Below are 18,774 nucleotides of genomic sequence, written 5' to 3'. Positions count from 1 at the left end.
TTTTCCTGCTTCACAGCATCCTGGGAATGATGAATTAACAGCAGCCTACAGTATGCTTCTGGAAAGGACAGTAGGCCATGATTGGATACTACTGGACATACACGCACAAACTTGCACCATCTTTGCAGGATGAAGCGACAAACTGGTCGAATGGCGACATCTTGTGGAGAAAATGCAGTGTTGCTGTTGTTGCGCTTACAAAACTATTCCATATGCTAAAGCTTCGGTTTGGCGCCCTCTGCTGGTAAGGAATGATATGTTCTTGGGTTTAACGGGGCAGCAAAAGGACTTCTTCAGTCACCTTTGACTTATCCAGTGTTGAAGAGGTCTGCATTACCACAATGTTGTGAGTACAGTGTGGCAATGCAGGGTACGACACAAACATATGTATTATTTAAAGCAGACAGAACATAAAGGCGAACAGAAGGAGGTAAATATCAATATTGACTGGTTAGATAAATTTGACAAACAATATAAAAAGTTTCACAAGGATGACCAAAAAGAGGCTCGGGGGGCAGGGGGCAATGGAAGTGGGGAAAAACCGTACAACAGCCATGCTTTACACTACTGTCGTAAAACGTGTATGAATGCCGTTGCAATGGCGTTTGCTGCGACGGCACTTTGCGGCAGCAGGGAAATCGAGGAGAAAGCAGCGACAACCATCGCCAGCGGAAACGTTATCGCCCCAGAAAACCCTGGATTTATGCAATATTCGATGAACTAGCTCGTACATTGGTTGTATATGCCTTCGCCTTGTGGATGAAATTGTGTTCAACGTTTTCCAAGTGTCAATCACCACCTTAATGCAGTGGGATGGCCACAGTGCCGCCTGGGCCTAGTAGCGCACTGCCTGCATCCCCGGCTGAAATTCCTCTTTTCCCCGCGGCTGGGAGCGCGGAACCGGCGGTGGAAGACGGCGTGCCGGCGTGCCACGGGGAGCAGTGTGTGCCTGCCGGTACAGGGACGAAGTCTCAGTCGGTAAACGAAGTCAAAAGGTCGGTCAAGAAGAAGCAGAAAAACATGCTAGCGCGAGCTAGCCCGGCGGCGCTTCACCTCAAAATGCAAGCCCGAGAGCAGCAGCAGTTGAACGGCTTGGCAAGCCCCTCAGAGGACCCTGACAGTCACCAGCACGTAGGAAACCGGCCTGACAATCCCAGATCGTCCGTAGACAACTGTGACAACAGCATTGGCAGCAACGAGGAGGCTCCTGCCGCTAGGAACAATAGTGAGCACTGCCAACACGAAGGCCACAGCCCCTGTTCCAAAAACGGCAGTCACTCTCCTCATGGTAACAATAGCGTGAACGGGATGCCGGGTTTCACTACAGCTGAGGCGGCCTGCGAAGCGGGAAAAGAGTTGGACCACACGCCGCCCTCTAGACCTTCGAGTGACGAGCAGCCGGACGCTGCTGAGCCCGGCGGTGAGGAGAGCCAGGCTGACCTGCAGCAGCCGCCGGCCGAGGAGCTCGCCCGGCTCGACTTGAGCGATTCCCCCGGGGATAACCACGGCATCCGCTATGTCCGCTACGAGTCTGAACTTCAGATGCCGTGGATCATGAGACTGATCACCAAGGACTTATCTGAGCCTTATTCAATTTACACGTACAGGTACTTCATCCACAACTGGCCGCAGCTCTGCTTTCTGGTAAGTAGTAGATTGAACGCACCGCTCACAGTTATGAAGTCTGACTGGTTACTCTGAGTTGCAGGAGCATTATAGGAGTTGGGTGTGACAGCTTTGTTTTTCACATCCAAGCCTGTCACAGCTGACCTCCACTGAAGCTAAAGCACACACATGTCAATAACATTTCAGCTCATAAGCTTTGTTTCCATTTTACTGCTGGCAGGCAGTAAACAACCTGTCTTCTGCTGCTACAGATCCAACATTGATTCAGTTTTTTAGGTTATTAATGAATCAAGAAATGTGCCAGCCCACTCATATGTACAGATTTGTAGCATAAAGAAATTATAAAATCCTAATCGTCAGTATTAGCAGAGAGTAATGTGCCTTAGGTTTCCTTCTGCATGTGCTGTGTCATGGTAGCATTTTCTGCTTTGAAAACACTGGCCTGCCTTCTTTTCATTCTGTGGCCATCAAGGTCCAAAACATCCCATTTCCAGTTTTGGCTGGATCACCACATGTGACAGAAGAGGAAGTGCTATTTTAAAAAAAAAGATAAAAAGGTCAGAGGTCAGCACGTGGAACCAGCTGAACTGGCAGGATGACAGGAACTTCAGAGGAACGGTTGCTAGGCTGTCAGTGGCCACCCCAGTGGACACTCGTAACCACTGAGCGTGTATTTTTTGCTGTGTGCATTTCTCGCAGGCCATGGTGGAGCAGGAGTGTGTCGGAGCCATTGTATGTAAGCTTGACATGCATAAGAAGATGTTTCGTCGAGGCTACATTGCCATGCTGGCCGTGGATTCGAAACACAGAAGGAAAAGCATCGGTGAGATCTCGGCGCTCCTCTTCAGAATATTCAGTCTCTCCCTTCACCGTCTTCTCTGCTGTCCCGGGCAACCAAATCTCTTTATGCAAATACACCGTTTAGATAGACTCTGCACTCAGAGTGATGAGTAACATTATACTTTAATATATTGGAGATGGAGGCCATACATGGGTTTAGCTTCTTACTTAGAGTCCACTGTTTTGTTTCAGGTACTAATCTGGTGAAAAAGGCCATCTATGCCATGGTGGAGGGCGACTGCGACGAGGTAAGCGAGCTAGACCCAGTGGCGCTGTTTATGAACCAAACTTTAACACATTTGCACACATTACATAAGAGCCGTTATTCAAGCCAGAGTGCCAGCATATTCAGTCATACTGTGAAAATATGCATCCTACATAAAATCAATAGTATAAGCACATGTTACACTGTTGGCATTCCATTCTAAGTTGTAGGTTTTCTGAAAGGAACACAAACCGAAAGAGAGAACATTTATAGCTGTTTAAAGCCGTTTTTATTTCAAGGTCCAGTTCTCCTGGGCTGTCCTTCACTTATCTAAACTAGCTGGTAACCTTGATCCTCTACCATAAACTATTTCATATGCTCTGCCTCTCCCTGAAAAGCCAAACATGCACGCTGCTTCCTTTGCAGACTTTGAATTCCTCTAGAAGATGAAACATGTGATACAGCATTACGATTTCTTCAGTCTCTTTGCTGGTTGAGACCAAAGAGCTGACACTCTGATACAACCCAGCAATATCCAGTGCTTTGAATGTGTACACAGAAACGGTACATGTTTTTATAGGATATGTTTTTACTTATTTAAAAAAAGAAAAAGAACAAGCAAATGTGTGGGTGGGTCTTTAGTGTCCTGTGCTCGTGCTTTCTATCCAAATATCTTCTCTTATAAAAGCAGTGATTTGCAATAGCAACTTAAATATTGCACCTACAGCTTGTTAGCTACCAAGATATAACACACAAGTAAGGTAGGTTTAGAGTTTGAGTATTTATTGGTCAGAGTTGCAGTTGAAGGTTTCTAAGGTGAGGAAACGCTGTCACTATATACTGTACAAGTGCATATTGATGTCTAAAGTGTTTGCTGTCCCCTGAAAATATTTCAGCTGTTAATTTCATTTCATTTGTATAACGTTAAATCACAGCAAGAGTCACCTCAGAGACCCCATGATAATGCAGAAAATACTCCAACAGCCTCTTATGAGCAAGCACTTGGTGACAGTGGGAAAGAAAAACTCCCCTTTAACAGGAAGAAACCCTAACTATATATGCTTTATTAAGAAGGAAATGTTAAACTTAAAAGTAGAGACTGTCTCCTGAATCCAAATTGGGAGCTGGTTTCACAGAAGAGGGGCTGAGAGCTGAAGGCTCTGCCTCCCATTCTACTTTTAAATATCCTAGGAACCACAAGTAAGCCTGAGAGCGAAGTGAAGTGCTCTATTGAGAGTCTTTAAGATAAGATGGGGCCTGATTTTTCAAGACCTTGTATGTGAGGAGATGGATTTGAAATTTAATTCTGGATTTGACAGGGGCCCAATAAAGAGAAGCCAATATGGGAGAAAAATGCTCTTTGCAATGTTTATAGGAGTCTTATCCTGTGGATTTGCTGGACCTCCACTGTCTTGGACTGGGCTGTTTCTCAAATTAGTAGCAGATGTACCAGCTTTTCATCTGTTCTGGTTAGAGTGGCTAATATTGAGGACCACCACAGTGGTGACTGAACAGCCCTCCTGTCTAGAAAAGGCCTGGAGCTAGCAGGTTAGGAGCAAGGGAGTGAGGTTTGTTTAACAGAAAATCAGTCTCGAATGGCTGAAAAATGGGGACAAGTAAAGGCAGTGTATGGTGAAAAAGAGAGGAAATTTATGTTGATCCCATGATGGCAAACGAGTTCATTTTCAGTATTGTTAACTTTTTTTTTTTTTATTCTTCAGGTAAAGAGTTCAAGTCCAAACAATCACGAACGACCAAATAACGAGTACAGGCTCCAAAATTCAGTCAGCTCACTCACGCACTCATTTGTGTGTTCCCAGGTTGTTTTGGAGACTGAGATCACCAACAAATCAGCCCTGAAGCTCTACGAAAACTTGGGTTTTGTCAGAGACAAGCGGCTCTTCAGATACTACCTGAACGGAGTGGACGCGCTGCGGCTCAAACTGTGGCTCCGCTAGCAGAAAACAGAAGGGATGGGAGGAGGACGGGACAGCAGGTGCTGTTCACCTCGAACACTTATCAGCTTGACGGCCTCAGCTCTGCCCTGGTCATTTCACTCTTATAGTCACACATACAGACACCTACACACACACACACTTACACATATACCTGTGTCCAAGGAGTATGCACATAAGTATGCATAAAACAAGCAGACACACCCTCCTTTTATCCTTGACCTCTGAACAAGCGTTTAGGCAGAAATGGACTGAAATCCCACCAGGTGTTACACGACGGGGGGGTCTCCCGCTGCCTTCTGTGACAAGGGCGGGGCGAGTGAGGGTGACCTCATTGAATGGGGGACATTGCAACCTTGGAAGCTCGGGGGCGCCTGTTCGACCAGGTGTGAGGCAGCTCAAGTGAGGATGTGCATCCAGACTCCACCCCCTACAAAAAAATAACAAAACAAAAAGGACAAGGCACCACACCAAAATCCTGCAGAACCTGGGACAAAGCAGACTTTTAAAAAACACAAGGAAAAAACTTTAAAAAAAAAAAATCATCACCACATGAAACAAGGAAGTGGAGCGGTAAACACAGACTGGGAAGATATTTGTGGAGTTCATTTTTGTTTTGTTTTCTCTTTTTTAACCTTATATGTTGGGCAGGGGGACGGAAAAAGCTATAGTTTGTGTGTTTGTACCGCCTGGTGTTTTTCAGAAAGCAAGTGGCTTTTGTTTTTTGTTTTTGTCATTTGCCGTTGGTTTCACTGTGAGCGAGTGAAGAACACGTTTGTATGACTGCGCGTGCTTGGTATGTTTTTGTCTCCCCATCCTGTCCAGCAGGTGCAGCACCCCCTCCCCCGTTGCTGCTGCTGCTGCCGCTGCTTCCATCACCTGCCTCAGCCCCCAGGACTGAAGCCTGTAAAGATATGCATGCTTTTTGTTTCAATGTGAGTGCGGGAATAAGAGCTTGTCGACTAACTCAGACTGAGGCCAATCCCCAACTCCCTCTCCAAGAAGCCCATCCTGTGTTTGTGTACGCATGTTGGCGCAGAGCAGCTGATTGAAACAAATCACTCCATTAGCACCTCAAGCTTTGCCCGACTCGTGGACCGTTTTAAGCTTCGGTGTCTTCATCGTCAAACCTAGACAGGACGTGGGTGAGGAGTTTTTTTTTCTGTTTGCTTGTTTTTTTGCAGATCATAACTTATTTTTTCTCCCCAAATGCACTGACAGCTACTGGAAAATCCCCCCCCTCTCAAAACAAAAAGGAGAATACAGCATGTTTAAAAGAGACTCCTCACCAATGATGGTGTGGTCCGACCTCTCCTCTCCTACTAATTTGCAATATTAGCCTGAATCTCCTCGTCGTGAGTGCCACTCAAACCTATCAGCGCCGACAGCCGCGGCCACAGCGATCTGCCCGCTGAGTGGGCAAACCTCTGCAGCCGCTTCCGGTCCACCAAAGCGCGAGATCCGAGACAAAGTGTTACGTATGCTGGATTCCTGTATGAGTGTGCTGTGTGCGTGCAATTTAAATTAAAAAAAAAAAAAAAAAAAAAAAAAAGCGAAAAATTGAGAAGTATTCTTACCAGATTATATTTTATTCTTTTGTTCACTTTAACTTTGTTTCCATTTGTCTACTTGACACCTGTATAACCTCATGCCGCTCTCAAGCGGCCGAGTCCACAATGCACTTCCCGGGCGCGTTAACCCGACGCACCGCCAACCTCGCTATAACATTCTAAGATCTCCTTTCCTGCGAACGGATGTGCCCGGGCAGTCCGACGACACACTAAAGCGGCAAAGAAAGCTCGCTTGAACAAAGGTCAGATGCACTTCTTTGGAAATTTGCTGCAGTGTGTATGCGTGAGTATGAATGTGTGTCTCCTGCTGTTTTTGACAATGGTATGGATCATGTTCTGTTAGACCTTTACATCTCTACTTTCAGAGTCCCCCACCCCACCCTGTCCCTGCCCCGTACAGGAAAATCGAGCCTCTAAAAGGTGCTGCCATTTTGTTCTGGCCTTATAAGGACAACAAGAACTCCTTGTTAGATACAGGAAGGAACAAAAAAAAGTGGACCTTTATTTTTCAGGAGTAGGGTTAGTGCTTGGTGTTGTAGCGAAGGCAGAAAGACGGATTGCAGTGGTTGTTGATGGGCGAAAAAACCTCTTTTTTTCACAGGTTGCAAATGCAAGAACAAATTATGCAATTGGGCATCTGTGTGCTTTTTCTCCACAATATTGAAAGTAGAAAGCACCACAGCGGGCTGCCATGTGGCACTATTTCAATTCTTTCTTTCTTTTAAAATCTGCTGCACCAGAACAGACACATGCTTTCAGCAAACATTCACAGGGAGTTTTAATGTATTAGGGTTTATTCCCCCTTTTTCAACCACTGAGCTGAGCTGGTACACCCCCAGGAGCCGAGGACTGGAAGGGAGAGTAGATGTTTACAGAGTCGCCACCCACATAATGGTCTGTCTATGTAAGTTTGTGTCTGTATGCATTTGGAACAATGGACAACTTTTGTTTTTTCAGATTTGTATACGAGTGTTCTTTACGTTGAATATATTGAAAGCATGTTTTTTTTGTTTTTTGGTCATCTGTTGGGTTTGGGGCGAATTGTGTTGATTTATCAGATTTGATTTTTATCTTTAATTTCTGTGCTACTTTAACCCCATCCAGAGATGATGTGAAAGTACAAAAACAATCTATAGATCCCCGAACGCCAACTATTACCTTTGCTGCTCATCAGACACTGTTTAGATTTTTATCAAACTACTTGTGGTTTACTCTGGAGGTCCCACCCATCTTCCTCATTCAAACAGAGGTGTTTTCAGTTTTGAGGGAACTGGGTCTCTTTGCCTCAGTCATGCCAAACTGTCGCGGTTCCATTAGGGTATATATGGGCATTACAGCCTGCCACAGTGGCTGTGTTCAGATCACGCTCACAGACCGAAGGGCTTCGTCATCAATAATCAGTTTGGAGCTGTGCCTTGTGGCGTTGCATCCATTACCCAGTTTTCTCTCAGAGACTCAGTTTTGCCCTGAAATGACATCAGAAACAGTTGTTTTTTTTCCCCCTCCCCTCATCCTGATCATCCACTGTGCTGTCATGACCTCGGGTGACTGAAATCCTAAATTTATAACCCTTAATTTCTCAGTTGATGTAAGTTCATTGATCAGATAATTATTATTAGCATTTGTTTTGGCAGTCGATGTGTGACACAAAACCACACAAGCGAGCAGCTGGTCCACAGGGGCTTTCTGCAGCCTTTCTACCATCTACGAAGTGTGAAAAGAGGAGAGCAAAAGTTTTGTTTTTCTTTTCTTTGCATGTCTGTTTTTCTCTGTTCCTCTTCCTGTCCCCTCTTGATTTATTTTTGATCCGGAAATGTCCAATAGCTTTTATTTAATGTGGAAAAAGAACACAGAAATAAATTATTAGATTTTTTTTCTTTTCTTTTTTTTAATGCTGTAAAACTGGGTTGTCTTGTCTGCTGTCTGAAGCGGCTGTATCTGTGTGTCAAAAAAAAGAAGTCACAATCAGACATCAAAAAGAGCTGTTTATTTGATCACATCCACATCAAGAGGGGGGAAAAGAGTCTACCATTTTACATCACACATACCCTAAAACAGTATTATATTGTATAAACAGGCATTTGTTCATTAAGCATGTCAGATGGTTCATGAAGTTACAGAAAATGTTTTTTTTTTCCCAAACAAAAGACACTTTATTAACATTGGGATAACAAATGTGCATCAAATACCTAGAACTGCTTTGTGCCTCTTTTCTGTCTGGACTGCAGCAGAGAAGTTTCTTGAATTTATCTTTCAAAAACGAGATTTTAAACTTAACCTGACTTCTGCTCATTTTATCCAAGCAAGGTAAAATTCTGGTTCGAGAGCGTCCGACAAAACCCTTCACGTCAGCAGCAGATCAGCACACACGGAAATATGAATCTGCTTTCTTGTCTCGTGTTTGTGCTCTTTCAGCCAATAGGAACACTTAATTTATGGGAAATCTCTGCAGCAAGTCGGCGTATGTATCGACTGAAGCTCAGTCATGCACTTAGGGACAAAAATGGAGTTGTAAGTGGCAGTGAGTTCATATCGCATTATGCTACATACTTTTATAGGATGGTGGTATTTTGCACGTGTTTCTCACAGTAACTAATATGAACAGATGCCTTTCAATAAAACGTTTGCATTTGCACAAATTTCACACTTTAAACCAAGCAAATGTGACAGGTTCTATCGGGAATAGTTTGACATTTTGGGAGAAAATGCTTATTTACTTCCTTAACCTCCTAAGACCCAAACTCTTCCACAGCATGCATCTTTAATTCCTCTTTGATATTTGGGCATATCGGGGCCCGATGAATGTAAAAACAAAGAAATACCAGATTTTTTTTTTGTGGGGGGGGTTACCTGATTTTTGTTTCTAAGAAAAATGAGGGCCACAAATGAGGATATTCGTTTAAAATTTCGACAGAAGAGTAGCAGTATAATGTCCTCGTAAGTGGATATCAGGCCCTTGTAGAGCAAAATTGAGTATTTGGGTCTAAATAACCAAAAATGTGATGTCCACATATGTGGATGCCAGGTCCTAGGAGGTTAAGAAGAGTTGGAAAAGAGTTTAATACTACTATGATGTCTGTCAAGTGTGTGTGAAGATAATATAGATGGTAGAGACTTCTAGTACTTTGCAAAGCTCTTGAGCTGCGCTTCATTTCTTTGTCTGGCTGCTTGGAAATAAATACAGACAGACTTTATTTTTTTAGAGGTGTAACTTCAAAAGTTCTCCAGGCTTTTCTTTGGCATGAAATTGGCTGCTTTTTCACTTAATTTCAGTCCAGTCCTTCTACCTGACCATTTTCAGAGGAATGTTCATTTTGTAATACTGACCTATGAATCATTCAAGAATAAAAAAGGCACCTAACTCAAGAGATTAACCAGTGTAATAGACAACTTGGTGAAGAACCAATTTAAATTGTACCTTTAGGCAGTTTGTTAATAGCAGCCTGTCACTTGATTTGTTTCCATTTCCAGTTTGACAGATATGAAACCGTATTTTTAGACCAACAAGGTGACTCCTAAAGAGCTATTAGCAAAAAATACTGGCATGTCTTGGCATGGTGTTCAGTGTGGCCTTAAAATATTTGAGGAAAAAAGAAGTGGCAGACGTAAAACTACAGCAGATGAACAGCATTTGAAAGTCCTGTCCTTAAGAAATTGGAAAAATCCAGCAAAGACCTGGCCCTTCAGTTGATCCATCTTCACTGAAGCCTCATCAGAAATGATCTTAGTGCTCTCTGTAGCTATCGAGAAGCTATTTTTAAGGAAGGGGGGAAATGGAGAAAAGACCGAGGTATGCAAGAGCTGGACTGAAAATCATTGGCAAGAGGTCTTACGGAGTGATGAATGAAAATCTTCAGATTTTGGTTAATTATCAATAAATACCATGGAGGTCAGAAGAAAGATGCAAAAATAAGTGTCCAACAATCACTTAACTGCGTTCTGTCATGGTTTGAGGCAGCGTTTCAGCCAGTAGTTTTGGGGATCTTGTCAAAATTGATGGAATGCCAAAGTACTGTCAGAGCCACAGCTTAATTATTATTTTTTTTTAGCAATGCAGTAAAAGCATACCTGACAGAGTAATACTATCAGTTGTGGATTGGGCTTCTCACAGCCTGGACGTCAACATTATTGAAGCAGCATTATTGAACAGAACAAAAGGCAGCCAACATCCAAAGAAGAGTGTTGAATGTCCTTCAAGAAGCCTGGAGAACTGTTCCTGAAAACTTAAATAACAAGAAAGCTGCTTAAGAGAGTTCAAGCTGTTTGCAGCTTTAAATAAAACACTACCTGTTTACCAAATTAATTGCAAAATAGTAAGAAATGCAGGGCGTATCAAGACTTTTGCACAGTCCTGTAGCTTTTTTTTTAGCTCAGTAGCTTTTAGCTTACCTTTGCCTGAAGCTTGCCTAACTCTTTCTGATGGTTAGAAAATAATTAAGAGGACACTAATACTTTAAATTTCTTCTATTGTTTTTTTTAAAGATTGATTTCGTAGTGAGTTCTGGAAATATTAGCCAACATGTTTGTTATCGTTGGACCAAGCTAGGCTAGCTGTTAGTTTCAGTTTACAGACAGATATGCTTCCAGTGATCTAATCCAGCTTCCTGTAAATTAGCAGTTTTCCCAAAATTATTGAAGTCTAGGAATACATAAGACTTTATTTACACTAACACAACTGACCCCCAGTCAGCTACATGTACTACATGTAATGTATTTACATTATTTGTGTCACGTCACTTTTCATTCAATGTATAACTTGACGGAAAACATGCTGGCTTTCACATCCCCCCTTTTAATTTGCCAGCAACACTTCCATCCTACGAATACCGCTCCCTCAATGCATTATTATTTTTATTTATTTAGTTATTTTTGTTGTCAAAAAAGGTGGAAAACACCAATCCTACCACACTCTTAGACTCAGCAGCATCTGACAACATTTAGACAAGTGCTCAGATAATTTCAGAAAGGGAGGTGGGTGCCTGGTTGACCTGTGCGCCACCTATGCAAATACTGCCCTATGCTCAGTCCCTTTCAGTGGATCAGAGGAGTCATACCCAAACAGCCCCAGGGTAAGTGGAGATGCAGTAGCGATGGGGGTGTTTGCTAAACATCCAGTTTAGGAGCAATAGCGGCTGGTCACCAACAAAAGAGGCCCAAAAGGTTCTTATCAGAATTCGTCCTCAGAGCTGTCGGCCAGCAGCATGGCTTGGTCCTGACGGCTGGTGCCGGGTTCTCGGGGTTGCTGGAGAGGGAAAAATCATTTTAAGGTTGAGCTTATGCATTTAAGATCCACAGAGACCTGCTCCATGTGACTGGTCAACAATAACGAGTGAAAACAAGAAAGTAAGTTATTGACCTCCTGCTGTCTGACCTTCCTCCTCTGGTGTTTAAAGCTGTTCCTCCTCTTGCGGTGAATCATCCTGATGCTGTAGAGGGCGCCAACAATTAGCAGGGCCCCTGTGATACCGATACCCACAGGGGCCAACATCCCGGACACGTAACCCGCCTGTAGAGGGTGATGGCATAGAGGTCAAACCCAAACCTATCCATCCATCATCTTTCACCATCTTCCACTTATCCGGGGCTGGTTCATGGGGGCAGCATTCTCAGCAGAGAAGGCCAGACCTCCCTCTCCCCAGCCGCCACCTCCCGCTTATCCACCCCCAACCCTATACAGATTAGCTAACATACTGTAGTTGATTATGAAAAATGACCTAAGCATTCTTTATTAAGTATACCTGGCACGAATCTATATTTTGATCGTCATCAAACTATTTTAACTGTGCAACCCACTGAAAACTATGAACATGTAACAAATATTTACACTATGCACCTTAAAGAAAACCCTGGCAGCTCAAAAGAAAAAGATATATCAGTGAGTCATCCGTCGCCTCAAGGCAAGGTAAAAGAAAAATTGACCTTTTTTACAGACAGCAGAGGGTAGGCTTACCTTTTCTCTGATTAGCTCCACCCAGCTACGCACTGGGAGAAAAGAGACATTCGTTTATCAGAGCAACAGATCTGAAAATTGATAAGCTGAAAATTTCTTTATTTTTGTAGGTCTTTTATAAGAGGGCAACACATGTTTGCAGAAGTGCTAATACTAAAAGTTATGTCCCACTGCTGATTAAAAATATGGGTTAGAAATTGTGTTCTCATACTCAGCCCCTGGTTGCGTTGAACCCAGACGGGAGGTGGTGGGATGAGACTGTATGGAGGCTGCGTCGAGGATGTTTTAGATGTTTCTGTTTGGTCTTCTTCACTGTCTTCTTCCACCGATTCCTCAGAGTTCTCAAAGTCATCTTCCAGGTCCTCTGTGGAGAATAATGAAAAATCATCCAGGAGCGTTGGAGGATGTACAGAGGGACACGTGTTATGACTGAACATGAACATTTTCGCAAATGGAGTGGCTTGTAGGTGGCATTTAAAAAATTGTCCTACCCTCAGAGTCCATCTCCTCTGATGTGGATTTGTGTGCTGGCTGATGGGTTGTCATGGTTACCATTGTCATTGCTTGCTGGAAAGATGAGAGGGAGGGGCCGGCCGAGGACACGTTGTCTTCCAGGTTTAGTGTCCTCGCAGAGACTACGTTTGCTAAATGAAAAACAGAATAAGAGGACAGCAGGAGCAGTGTGAGCACAGCTGTACGTGTTTGCAAGAGCGCAACTTCAAAAGCCATGCACAGTATACAATACTGCTGTCTCTGCAGCTGTTGGGTCAATTCATGCCACAATGAAGTGGTAGTGATGAAAGATTCAACCACTTTGTCAGTGTCAGACGGAGTCTGGCAAGAAGCAAACTTAGAAAAGGTAAATGTAAACGTGAAACCTACCAATAAAGGCCAAAAAACTTCACCTCCACCCACCGAGGCGACTTCACACAGAGAAAATGTTCAGTGTTGTTGAACAGTTAAAATTTCTGATCCCTATTATAGTTCTACTTTGGCACCACCATGAAATACTTTTAATTTGTAGGAAATTGACTAAATCTTGAAAAAAAACTGAATGGCAATGTTGATTTTATTTATATGGCACATTTACACATTACACACAGACTATATGTATGATTTTATATCATGATTCCATATGATCTAATATCCACATTCGGGTCGTGCCACATCATCTGTCTCACCTTTCTCCGAATGGTCGTCCGGCTCAGTTCTGACTTGCTGCTGAGAAGCAGATGGACCCGAGGAACTGAATGGCTCTAGGAGCTCGCTGCCAGATGTCTGCCAAGGTGACGTCCAGTCTGGAATAAGGACGGGTGAGGCATGTGATGGACCGTCTCTGTCACTCTCTACGGTGACCAGCTGGTCCAGACCTGCCTCTGACCGAGGAAGCCCTCTGGGCCGGCTGCTGCCTGACACGTGGGTGACCGCTGCTGCTGCCGCCGTCGCACTCTCAGATGTGATGTCTTCAAAAGGCTCAAAGATGAGAGGGAGAGCCTCCGATGACATTGTGGCCTCTGTGGATTCATCCTGGGGCATTGGGAGGGCAGTTTCCGCTGCAGGTGGTGCCAAGACAAGCTCAGAGTCACATGGAAAATCACTGTGTGTAGCATCACAATCTAATTGGAACGTTTCCGATCAGCTGGCTTTTATTTATTGACTGAACGAAGACAAATGACGATGAGACAGGCGTCTCGCTGTCTCTCTACACACATTTCAGCTGACTGCTAAAATTAAAAATGTATGTTTTCTACAGAGAAGCAGCAGCTGTATTCAGCACATACTGTAGCTTATGTAGTATTTATGACAGAAAGCAGCCCTTTGAAACAGCTTCTTTGCTCACACAGCTTTCTCATTATAAACTGCTTCAAAACAATGCAGCAAAGGCACAATGAAAAGAAGATGGTTTGGAAAAAAATGTTCTTTTGAGATAAGAGGCTAGCACACAGGAAGGGGGGCTGTCACAAGAGAAACTGTTACTACCTTTAGTCCAAAGCATTCTGAAGGAGGTGGAAAAATGCTTCTGAACGCTGCAATCCTTTTACATAAGACTATTTTGGGAGTTGAGTTTCCTTTGCCATTGGGAGAAAGTCTCATCAAACAGACAATTCTCACATGGACGCACACTGGCTCAGACAGACGTCTTTAATCCAATTCCCTGTCCTGACTCACTGAATAATAACCAGCTTGGCCCTTTCACAATAGTCTGAATGGAGAGTATGAAGGGTGAGAAGGAGTGAGAGGACATTCGGGGCTAAACATATATATACATATATATTTATATATATGTATATATATATATAGAGAGAGAGAGAGACAGAGGAGGGGGCTGACTCCTCCACGGAGCTGTATAACGTACCTTGCCACCAGCCTTTTCCAGGCTTGTGTGTGTGTGTGTTCTTTTTTTTCAGACTCGAGTCAAGAATAGAAAGTAATTAGACTGCCATGGGTCCCAGCTGGGGTTCAAAGTGGAGTCTGCAAAAGGAGGCGCCTTCTTTGCCAATCATCAAAGGCAAAATCCACTGCTGGATATGCCATTCCTATTTCTGCCATACTTTTTAATGAAGCCCTATGAAACCCTGCGAAATCTAGCAAGCTGGAATGTTGTTGGAACGAATTCTTACTGGGGTGACGATTACTGTGGAGCAATACCTCGCACACTTTGAAGGCATACTGTGACTTTTTAGTGTGCACATGTGCAACTGATGAACAATCAGGGAGTAGAGGGAGTGCCACCCCAATAAAATGAAACTGTGCATGCCTATTTTATGCTAACATTAATTGCATAACTGTCCTGCCTTACCTCCGCCGAGTCTTGCTGCTTCAGTCCACAGACTTTCCGGGCCATCCTCTCTGGGTATCAGGCTTGGTCCGATTTCAGGTAAAAATGGGTCTGGTAGTGAGGACATAGTTGTGCTGTCATGGCCCCAAATTCCCAAAGGTGAAGAGGTCTGATGGGTAAAAACATGAGGGGTGGGACTGTGGGAGGTCTGGGTCCAGAGGGAAACAGAAGGATTTGGAGGTTCTGGCAAACTTCTTTCTGTGTCTTTATCCCAGTGAGAATCAAAGCTTTTTGTCCCATATGCTCCAGCGGGGTTACTCTTTTGGCTGTACGAAGTCTGCAGGTGTGATGGTGCTGAAGTGGAGGTCAGTAATCTACTTGGAGTCCGTTTTCGGGTACTGGTGTCCATTTCCGACTGCTCTGTCCCACCTGTTGGAATTAAATGCTCACCGTGAACTGGTGCATCCTCCTTTTTGCTCTCTGAATCCACAGACTCTGACTGCTTTTCAGAGTCTCTCATCTCAGATGTGCTCCCGATCTTCTCTATCTCGGCGCTTTGGCTCCATGCCTCTCCACCAGCCTCACTCAGCCTAGATCTTCCATCAAGACTGTCCCCATTTTCTGTCTGCGTCACTGCATCAGTCCCCCTGGGTCGTTCATGTGGGCCAGTCCCTCCTCCTCCACCTACATTCACTGTCAGGTCACTCTCATGTCTGGAATCTGATGGTGTAGGTTTTAAATCTGTAGCATGTGTTGACCCGGTGGTTGTTATCGAGCTGGCACACAGTCCTTCACAGGAGCCGGCGTGCGTAGGGCTGAAGTGTGGGAGATTTAACGGGGCTCCGTAGACACAGAGACACGTCCCAGTCAGTAGGAGGTGATGGAGCATCCCAAGCATCAGCATCTCTGGCTCTTCTCAGTGCCTGCTGACAGTGAACAGAAATGACACATGCTAACAGGCTTAACAGAGGTGTAACCAATCCCTACCTACAACTTCTACGCCTTGTCTCCCAGCTGACATATACAGACATGGACAAAGCAACGGTGGCGGTGCTTGAGAATGGAGACGGACACCCAGCAGGGCCAAGTTAGAAAGTTTTTCAACTATAGATTAAAGGGTCAGAATGCAAACTGTGTTTAATTTGAGATCGTCACAGAGAAGAGGATTAACAGAGCATTTCTGCCTCCCTCTGCTTTGATGTTGCGCTTGCATTTTTTTTCTTTTCTTAATGCGGATGAAATTCCCTTTCATCTCTGACTCTTTTGTTCGTTTTTGTATAAACAGAAGGAGCTGCTCAGTGGGAGAGAGAAGCAGAGAGAGAAAGAGAGGGAACCTGACACAGCAATCCTCAGCACCCCTCCACACTTCACCTATAAATAGCACCAGGTTTTCTATCCTCTAGGATCCTCTTCAGATGGCTCCATGAAGAATTTGTACATTTCCACTCAACTGCATCCAGCTCAAAACAGAGCGTTCCTCAGAAAGGATGTGTGTGTGCTCACGGTCCAATTGCACACTGGATTTAAAGACATTTAAAGAAAATCACGTACCATGTTTGCTGCTTCATTTGATGTGATAACAAAGGCCAACTAATGATCAATCACTGCTGTCAAAATGAGAGAGATGGCTAGTGCATGCAGGGTTGACACCCTTCTTATTGCCTGAGTCAGACGAGCGTCTGAGTGAAATTCTTTCAGCAGTGATGATGCACAGAACTGCATGTTACAGGATAAACCACTATCCTGCCTTCCACGGAATCAATACAGTTGATACACTCAGCCGGTACGCTCATGCAGTCCCCCACATGACAACACGATCACCCGAGAATTTGGGTTGTAAACAAAATTCACACTGCGGTGTTGAATCATACTTCTCGAGTCTGCACAGAAAGGAGCGATGCACAGGCTCACGGGCACCGATGCATTCCCCCAAGGCGCATCACCCATCACATTCGGGTGTCGAAAGCGAGATTTTGCATTAGGCAAGAATTAAAGTCGCGCAGAGCTAAAAATAGAGTGTTACCTTGTGGAGTTCATGACGGGTTTCTTTGCTCGGAGGACGCGGAGCTTCTCTCGCAGTGCGCGAAGAAAAACGAGAGTCGGACACGCACACAAATTCAGCGCTGTGGAAGGCAAGATGTTGGAGAGGCTTGTTGTTGTGCAGCTCAGCGTCACTGACTCAAAGTCAGCCTACGTACCTCCGCCTGCTTCTGAAGTGCTGCCACCAAATGCTCCAAAGCTGCAAGATTTATCATGAACTGACAGCCAGTGCTCTGATTCAAATGTTCAGATGCCTCTGTCACTTCTTTCTTTTTTTTCTGTTTCGTCTCTAATGCAGACTTGTGCAGTTGTTCCCAAAGGGTCACTTCATGCTGGTGGTGGTGCTGAATAGACAGCTCCCCCCACTTAAAACTGCTCGGCTGCTCCTCTGTGTGAAAAGAGGAGAGTGGACAAGTTCTCGAGTTCTTAATAAAAATATTTATGAATTCACTTTAATTGTCACAGAAGCCAGATGCATTGGGCTACATTAGATTAAAAGCAGCACTTATGGGCCTGTACTTATGGGGTGGTCCATTTTTTGGCGCAGCGTGTTTAGAAAAAATGCGTCTCAGCTGTTCCGATACTCCTGACATATAAGTTGATCACTAAAGGTTTTTCTCTTAGTAGAAGAAGATATCCTTAATGTGATCATTTGAGATGTTCGATCCAAATATCTATAGTATCACCAATACCAATTCCAACACTGGAATTGGATCGATACTAGCCTCATACGATCGGTACTTCGGTGTGTTTTGTTGGGTTAACTAATTATTGTAAAGAATAAAAAATGACAGTGATTGGGTGATCATTAAGATGTGTTCAGAATTTTCAAATTGATTATGTCTCATTTCATAAATCATGACAGACTGCTCTTGCCTACAATGTGCCTTTATAGGGTAAAAGTCTCAGGTTCAGCAGTCGTGGCCCTGTATTTACTTGCTATTGGATCTATGGCACGGATCTAGTGATCATTTCAGTCACATACCTCTGGCTGTGAGTACAGAAGCACATCTCACCTGTTGCTCAAAACTTGTGTTTGCAAGGAGCAGCCAATCAGAATAATGTGGTTTAAAGGTGAAGATATAGAGAACTAAAACGGCTTATTTCAGACATGAATGAACTGAGATGTCGTACCAATTATGCCTAGTATGTGGTAAATTTTATTAAAAACAAAACAAAACAAAAAACACCCAGCATGCCCCTGCGGGCGGTTTATCCTTCAAGCTCGGGTCCTCTACCAGAGGCCTGGGAGCTTGAGGGTCCTGCGCAGTATCTTAGCTGTTCCCAGGACTGCGCTCTTCTGGACAGAGATCTCCGATGTTATTCCCGGGATCTGCTGGAGCCACTCGCCTAGCTTGGGAGTCACCGCACCTAGGGCTCCGATTACCACGGGGACCACCGTTACCTTCACCCTCCACATCCTCTCGAGCTCTTCTCTGAGCCCTTGGTATTTCTCCAGCTTCTCGTGTTCCTTCTTCCTGATATTGCTGTCATTCGGAACCGCTACATCGATCACTACGGCCGTCTTCTTCTGTTTGTCTACCACCACTATGTCCGGTTGGTTAGCCACCACCATTTTGTCCGTCTGTATCTGGAAGTCCCACAGGATCTTAGCTCGGTCATTCTCCACCACCCTTGGGGGCATCTCCCATTTTGACCTCGGGACTTCCAGGTTATACTCGGCACAGATGTTCCTGTACACTATGCCGGCCACTTGGTTATGGCGTTCCATGTATGCCTTGCCTGCTAGCATCTTGCACCCTGCTGTTAAGATTATAAATTATAGGAAGTGTGCATAAAGAAAAAGA

The 18,774-nt window shown here is 44.3% G+C and overlaps 2 protein-coding genes across 4 annotated transcripts; one reads left to right on the top strand and one right to left on the bottom strand.

Moving 5' to 3' along the window:
• Positions 1-417: 417 nt before the first annotated feature.
• Positions 418-6,186, top strand: naa30 (N-alpha-acetyltransferase 30, NatC catalytic subunit). The gene is made up of 4 exons (XM_004542104.6): positions 418-1,644; positions 2,326-2,449; positions 2,659-2,714; positions 4,492-6,186. Exons 1-4 carry the CDS (start codon positions 814-816, stop codon positions 4,627-4,629), a joined length of 1,149 nt encoding a protein of 382 aa, XP_004542161.2. The 5' UTR covers positions 418-813; the 3' UTR covers positions 4,630-6,186.
• Positions 6,187-8,169: 1,983 nt separating this feature from the next.
• On the bottom strand, positions 8,170-17,310 carry armh4 (armadillo like helical domain containing 4). 3 transcript variants are annotated; one of them, XM_004542107.4, is made up of 8 exons: positions 16,950-17,310; positions 14,948-15,852; positions 13,329-13,700; positions 12,639-12,791; positions 12,359-12,511; positions 12,148-12,179; positions 11,569-11,703; positions 8,170-11,439 (listed from the first exon to the last, which is right to left on the bottom strand). In XM_004542107.4, exons 2-8 carry the CDS (start codon positions 15,828-15,830, stop codon positions 11,365-11,367), a joined length of 1,803 nt encoding a protein of 600 aa, XP_004542164.2. In that variant the 5' UTR covers positions 15,831-15,852; positions 16,950-17,310; the 3' UTR covers positions 8,170-11,364. The 3 variants fall into 3 exon arrangements, with proteins under 3 accessions (XP_004542164.2, XP_023010919.2, XP_014268936.2); XM_023155151.3 differs by having other exon boundaries at positions 11,554-11,703; positions 14,948-15,849; positions 16,950-17,304; XM_014413450.3 differs by having other exon boundaries at positions 11,554-11,703; positions 16,950-17,303.
• Between the last annotated feature and the right edge of the window lie 1,464 nt (positions 17,311-18,774).

This window comes from Maylandia zebra, linkage group LG15 (genome assembly GCF_041146795.1).
Source record: "Maylandia zebra isolate NMK-2024a linkage group LG15, Mzebra_GT3a, whole genome shotgun sequence".
NCBI classification, from domain to species: domain Eukaryota; kingdom Metazoa; phylum Chordata; class Actinopteri; order Cichliformes; family Cichlidae; genus Maylandia; species Maylandia zebra.
The sequence above is the reverse complement of the archived record's forward strand: the minus strand, read 5'-3'. Positions and strand labels throughout refer to the sequence as shown.